Genomic DNA, 7,486 nt, shown 5'->3' on the forward strand with positions numbered 1-7,486 from the left:
GCTGAGGGAATGGTGTGAGATGTATTTCTTCAGACAGGATCAGGATATGAACTTCACCGTTCTGTTGCTTAACTCAAGTGTCATTCACCACCTTCTCAAACTCAACTAGGTGCCAATTTAAGAAATCCCCTGTTCATGAATATGCAAATTACCTGAGACTATTATGGTAAATACAGGAAAATCCACACCCAACAATAACATATGATCAGTGTCTTCTCCACAGTCACTGAGCACACAAGGCCCACACCATGGAATGGAGCTGTATCATTCTCTTCCTTGTGTCAGCAACTACAGGTAAGGAATTTCTAATTCCAAACCTGAGGAAAAGACAGCAATTGAGGTAACAATGTCCCTGACAATCTACTCTTTTTTTTTTTCACAGGTGTCTACTCCCAAGTACAGCTGCATCAGTCAGGGCCTGAACTGCAGAAACCCGGGACCTCAGTGAAGTTGTCCTGCAAAGCTTCAGGCTACACCTTCACTAGCAACTATATTAGCTGGGTGAAGCAGAATCCTGGACAGGGCCTGGAGCTTATTGGATTTATTGATCCTAGTGATAGTTATACTAGCTATGCACAGAAGTTCCAGGGCAAGGCCAAAATGACTGCAGACAAATCCTCAAGCACAGCCTACATGGAGCTCAGCAGCCTGACATCTGAAGACTCTGCAGTCTATTACTGTGCAAGACACAGTGTTACAACCACATCCTGAGTGTGTCAGAAACCCTGTACGAGCAGGAAGCTGCGCTGGGATTGACATGACAAAGAAGACGAGGTTTTAAAAATCACAAAAACAATCTTTCTGAATGTTGTTTTGTCTCTCACTTTTTTGTAACAACTTTTCAAAATTATATCTGTGAATGAAGGGATGCTTATTTAGTATATACCACACCTTCACAATCTTTTCATCAATGACCACATTCATTGAAATGTTTCTTCATTAATAAAATAATAAAAAGGTGAAACTGTGATTATGAAGTTTGATAAAAGAATCCATCTCTCAATTATAAGATAATGGGACATTTTGAAGGTAATTTTTAATAAGCGGAAATATAAATTTGAGTAGTAAAGTCCAAATAATAACGTCCGAGAAAACAAAAGTCCTTCAGAGTCATAAATGTTACATTATTTTCCGTTTATAGTTAACTCTGGCTGTGTAGTCCTTCAGAAGTTCCAGACTCTCAGAGTGTTAGATATGTGTCAAAATGCACTTTGTAGGAATATAATTCCAGTAAGTTGATCAAGTATGATTAAATTACTTTTCACAAAAAAATATTAATCAAATCAATGTATGTACATGTTAATTGAGGTAGGTTCTGATAGCATACAATATTCTCTGGTCCCATATTTACTTCCTTCCCAGTCTCAGAAACCTGCTCCACAGTCTCAAATCTTTATAGAACATAGAACTATATTGTACATCCTCACCTATCACATGCCATTGGATATCAAAATGATAGTCTCTTTTTTTCTACAATGTGTTTGGATTTTTGAATGGTTCAGTACTTGTGAACATCACCAATCAATTGTGCTTATCTATCAGCTCAATTCATCTTCAGTGTTCTCTGCTTCGACTTTATTGAACAACACCAAAGAAAAGATTGGGTTTCATGGACATCTGGAAATCAACCAAAGCACAGCTCACCATTCATTTTTGAAACATCTACTCTATAGCACCTTTGATAATGAAGAAAGCAGAGACAGCCATATTTTGTGCACAGAGCGAGCATGTCAGAGATTTTCTGGTGAAGGGAGGAATCTATGTCCATAAATAAAGCATAATTATTCCGACTACCCTATAAATGTGTCTGAACTTGACCCCAGTCATATTCTGTGTTATTATATGGAAGAGCAGTCACATGAATCCCTTTAAAGGCAGAACGGCACTGAACACTAAGTTGTTGTGTGAGGTTTTCTGTCCTGCCCAGTTCCTGCAATCCATAAGTCCCAAAGAAAATCACATAGAGATCTACATTAAGTATAAACTGATTGGCCCATTAGCTCAGGCTTATTATTATCTCTTATAACTTATGTTAACCTATTATTCTTGTCTATGCTAGCCACATGGCTCGGTACCTTCAGCGGGACAGTCACATCTTGCTTATTCTGTGGTGGGCTCACGACTGTGTCCCCTTCCCATAATTCTCCTGTTCTCATTGATCTGCCTCTACTTTTTGTATGGTTGTTCCACCTATACTTCTTGCCTGGCTACTGGTCAATAAACATTTATTTAAAATATAATGGACAGAATACAGACCATGATCCCACATCACTTCCCCCTCTTTAAAAAAAAATAAAACAAAAATATCCATAGTCAATTTTTGGGGAAAGTAGGCATAGTTTTTCAGGCTACTTCCTGATAGTTGGAGATGCTGGTAATCTTATGGGGAACTACAGAAAATTTAGAGTTATGATCAAGTCATGACTGGAGTATCCTGTGAGGCTTGATTACCTCAGGCAGCAGTCTTGAATTTTGTCTGGATATAAAACTCAGAAATCTGGGCCATCTGCTTCTATCAGAGATTTCTCTCTTCCTTGATCAAACCTGATTTTTCTTAACTCAGAATGAATCTACAGCCTCTCATATCCTTTGCAATCAAAAGCAAATCCTCTTCTCCAAAGTAACATAATATATTTCTTTAAAATAACATAATTTTGAAGTCAGGTTATTTTCAAAATATCTTGGATTATATTTATAAATTTATATATAAATTTATAAATAAATATCAGCAACCCCACATCAGATAAAGGTCTGATCTCCAAAATATATAAAGAACTCAGGAAACTAGACATTAAATTTCTAATTAACCCAATTACAAAATAGGGTACTGAACTGAAAAGAGAATTCTCATCAGACTAATGGCCAAAAGACACTTAAGGTCATGTTCAACCTACTTAGCAATCAGGGAAAAGCAAATCAAAACAACTTTGAGATGTCATATTATACTTGTCAGAATGGCTAAAATCAAAACCACCAATGATACCCTCTGCTGGAGAGGATGTGGAGTAACAGGAACACTCATCCATTGCTGGTGGGAATGCAAACTTGTGCAACCACTTTGGAAATCAGTGTGGCAGTTTCTCAGGAAATTGGGAATCAATCTACCGCATGATTCATCCATACCACTCTTGGGAATATACCCAAGAGGTGCCCAATCCTTTGAAAAAGCATTTGTTCAACTATGTTCATAGCAGCATTATTTGTAATAGCCAGAACCTGGAAACAACCTAGATGCCACTCAATGGAAGAATGGATAAAGAAAGTGTGGAATATTTACACATTAGAGTACTACTCAGTGGTAAAAAATAATGACATCTTGAATCTTGCATGCAAATGGATGGAAATAGAAAATACTATCCTGAGTGAGATAACCCAGACACAAAAAAGATGACTATGGTATGTACTCACTCATTAGTGGACTCTAGCCAAAAAGAAAGGACATTAAGCATATAGTGCACAAGCCTAGAGAAGCCAAATAACAAGGTGTACTGAAAGAAAAACATATATAGATCCTCCTGGAAATTGGAAGCAAACAAGATCACAGGGAAAAAGTTGGGAGTATTGGGGTGGGGGACAGAGATGGGAGTGGGAATTTGGGAAAGGGAGAGGTGGAGAGAGAAGAGAGATAGGAAAGACTGGAGAGAGCTTGGGGGAGTGGGAGGGTAGTGATGGAGGAAGGGCCGCTATAAGATCAGGGAAGAAGATATCTACATTAAGGGAGCCATTTTAGGGTTGGCAAGAGAAGTGGCTCTAGAGGGCATCCCAGGTGTCCACCGGGATGTCCCCAGCTAGGTCCTTGGGCAGCAGAGGAGAGGGTGCCTGAACTGGACTTGGCCCACTATCGCACTGATGATTATCTCGAATATCACCATAGAATCTTCATCTGGCAACAGATGGAGATAGAGACAGAGACCCTCATCAGAGCAACAGACCAAGCTCCCAAGGTCCAGTTGAAGAGCAGAAGGAGGGAGAAGATGAGCAAGGAAGTCAGGATCATAAGGGGTTGGTCCACCCACTGAGACATTGTGCCTGTTCTAATGGGAGCTCACCAAATCCAGCTGGATGGGGACTGAAGGAGAATGTGATCAAACCAGACTCTGAACGTAGCTGACAATGGGGGCTGACTGAGAAGCCATTGATAAAGGCACTGGGACATATTTCTACAGCATGTACTGGCTTTTTGAGATCCTAGACTATTTGGATGCAAAGCTTCCTAAGCCTGGACTTAGGGGGAAGGGCCTTGGACTTCCCACAGGGCAATGTTCCCTGTCCTCTCTTAAGGAGGGGGTATAGGGAGGAGGGTCAGTATAGGAGTGAAAGGGGAATGGGAGGAGGAGAAGTGTAAATTTTTTAATGGAAATCAATCAATACATAAATAGAAATGAATATCTTTTATCAGCTGTTGCTCGTTCCTTAGCATTCAAACAATTCAAAGAGAACATAATAACATACAGTATCCTAACTCTCTGTGTATTTTTCATCTTTATGTGGCTTTATTTTAACCTTTATTTCTTTTACATTTACTTTAATTTTTGGCTTTTTGAGACTGGTGCTCTGTGTATCTTTGGCTGTCCTGGAACTATTTGTGTAGACCAGGCTGTCTTTGAAATCATAGAGATCCACCTGCCTATGTCTCTCAAGTTCTGGGATTAAAGTTGTGTGCTACCACACCTTGAATTCACAGAGGTCTGCCTGCCTCTATCTCCCAAGTGTTGGGATTAAAGGTGTGTACCACCACACCTAACTACTTTCTTATTTTCTTTTTCTCCCAAGCCTACATATATTTTCAAACATGCAGTAAAACATTTAGAGTTTTTTTGTCTTTGAATCTATCTCTACTGTGTCTCTCCCTTTTCTGACCACATGAGTCTTTAATTTGCTAAGCAATATGGATAGGATTAAAGCTGTGGCTTTGACGTCTAGATCCAGCCCATTCCTTAGCTTTCTGAGATTCCAGCCTCATGGCTGAGGTACCAGCTGTAGCTATGTTTATTGCAACAACTCTATGACATTTCGAGGTCCTTGCCAGAAAGCAAGCTATGGCAGTCTGCTCCCAAACCACACTCAGAATCTCTGTAACTGGACCTCCTGCCTGAAAGAGTCAGAATTTGGGCTGGCAGGATGGCCCAGAAAGCCAGCATTTTAAAATGGTGCTACTATTTTTCCTGCTACAGCTGAAAACCAAAAAAGCACGCTGTTGTAATAGGAGTGTCAGGGCTGCATCCCCGGCACCCAGCCCCCCACATGGCTAGCTTATTCCCCGAAATAATTACATGGAAACTGTACTTTTAAACACTGCTTGGCCCATTAGTTAAAACCTCTTATTGGCTATCTCTTACATATTGATCTAACCCATTTCTAATATCCTGTGTAGCACCATGAGCTGGCTTACCAGGAAAGATCTTAACCTGCATCTGTCTGGAGTAGGAGAATCATGGCGACTCACTGACTCAGCTTCTTTCTCCCATCGTTCTGTTCTCTTTACTCCACCTATCTAATTTTCTGTCCTATTAAAGGGCCAAGGCAGTTTCTTTATTAATTAACCAATGAAAGCAACAGACAGATACAAGACCCACCTCCATCAGCATGCAGTCAGCTTTTCATCAGCATCATTTAAGTGCTTCATGGCAAGACCTCTTAAAAGAGCTGCAATGTTTTACAGCTAAAGCTGATTCAGCAAGCCTCTATTTTTTTTAAGATTTATTTGTCTGTCTATTTATTTATTTAGTGTTCAGTTTTCTCAGTATTCTGTCTGTATCTATGACTGCAGGCCAGAAGAGGTCTCCAGATCTCATTACAGATGGTTGTGAGCTACCATGTGATTTCTGGGAATTTAACTCAGGACCTTTGGAAGAGCAGGCTCTGCTTTTAACTACTGAGCCATCTCTCCATCCCCAAGAAAATAATGGCAGCAGTGTTCAAGAAAGGGTTTCTCTGTAGCTTTGGAGTGTAGCGAGCTGCATGGTGTCACACCTGATGGAGATGTATAATCAACTCCTGAGATGGCTAAGGCCTGACCTATGCTATGATCACGCAATGATTATCAGCTGCCTGCATATGCGTGAACCTATGGGCAGTGCCCACCTGGCAGTTCAGGGTTGGCAGCCCATGCCTACTTAAAGGGCTGGGAGAGGTTTGCCCAGAGAGAGAGGGTAGAGAGAGGAAGGAAGAGAGAGAGAAAGTGAATAAAGTCCTGGAATAAAATGCAGTGAGAAGAGCTCTGGTGGTCGCGTCATTCCTTGCGGGATGAGGTAGAGACGCAACAGTTGGTGGCCAGTACGGGGACAAGTGTACAGGGAACCTCCAAACCTCTCTCCGTGGAGCCCAGAACTTGCTGCAGTCAGGGGGTGCACCAAATAATTCTCAAGGTAAAGATTGGGGATCCGTGACAAAAAGCGGGTTTTCTGCTCTTGCTGGTAGAAGGGAGAGTGGGGGTAATAGGGCTGTGACCAAAGCAGACGGTTTAAAGTATAGTCATGACAATAGTGGATGGTTTAAAGTAAAATTAAAAGAAAGAATGGGATTTTAGAATGGGCGCTTCAACATCACACCTGATTTTTCTAGCTCTTAACGAGTTGTTACAGAGTGCATTGGAGAGGTTTTTGGCTAAATGTGACACAATTGCACCTTGGTTTGCCATCTCTGGCAATCTTAATGTGTCATCCTGGGACAAGCCTGGTAGAGATCTAAATTTTGCCGCTGAACAAGGTACGCTAAGGAAGGTTGTAATGTTCATGTGGTTTGAGTTACTGAGACCTCCAGAGTTTGCAGTGGAGTGTGAGCAGCTGAGGCTCCCAGACCAAGGAGCTCTAGGTGGCTCCAAGGCCAAGCAGCGCTGAGGGACTTCGAAGCTGCAAACTCCTGGGACCTGCCTCAGGGCTTAGAAGTGTAGAAAATCTGTTGACCTGGACCTCTGTCCCAGCCCGGGGCAACCCACCAGGACAAGTCGCTCAGCCCTGCCATGCCTTCACCATACAGCTCGGTGAGGAGGAGCCTCTGCCTCTCCCCTGTCACTGTGACCTGAGTCCGAGCTCGGCTTGAAAATGGCAGTAAATTGCAGTAAAAACCATAAGAATGCAACGTCCCTGTTCAGCAGGAAGTAGCCAGAGAGATTGACAACGCCCAATTCCCTAAACCTAAACCTAAAATGTGGTTTAAGCAGGGCCCTTTCAGAGCAGAAGCAGGATCAGCTGAGTTGCTAGGGAAGCCAAAAAGGTGCACGAGGGAGAAGGTGTCTTCCATGCACTCAGCTGACAGGTATAAATGAGCCACGGGGGTATGGCAGCTGGGGTATGTTATTTAGAAGACTGCTGAAGGAACAGTAGTTTCTAACTGCTCCTGGGGTCATGGCAAAGCCACTCCTAATGACAGGAGCAGGCAGAGGAAAGCCAGGGAGGGGAAAGCAAGATTGCCTCCCCTTCCTCTCCTCTGTGCTGGCCCCTCTGCTACCAGTTCTGACTGCCCTTGCTGCTGCCGCAAGCACAGC

General features: G+C 42.2%; 1 gene segment (V, D, J or C); it reads left to right on the forward strand.

Annotated features, from left to right (window-relative positions):
• The first annotated feature begins 200 nt into the window (after positions 1 to 200).
• LOC126495230 (Ig heavy chain V region 3-like) lies at positions 201 to 711 on the forward strand. The segment is given in 2 exon segments: positions 201 to 294; positions 383 to 711. Coding segments are annotated over 2 exon segments (375 nt in total).
• Positions 712 to 7,486: the final 6,775 nt, after the last annotated feature.

This window comes from Alexandromys fortis, unplaced genomic scaffold (assembly GCF_014885135.2).
Source record: "Alexandromys fortis isolate MF-2015 unplaced genomic scaffold, M_Fortis_MF-2015_v1.1 scaffold_333, whole genome shotgun sequence".
Lineage (NCBI taxonomy): Eukaryota > Metazoa > Chordata > Mammalia > Rodentia > Cricetidae > Alexandromys > Alexandromys fortis.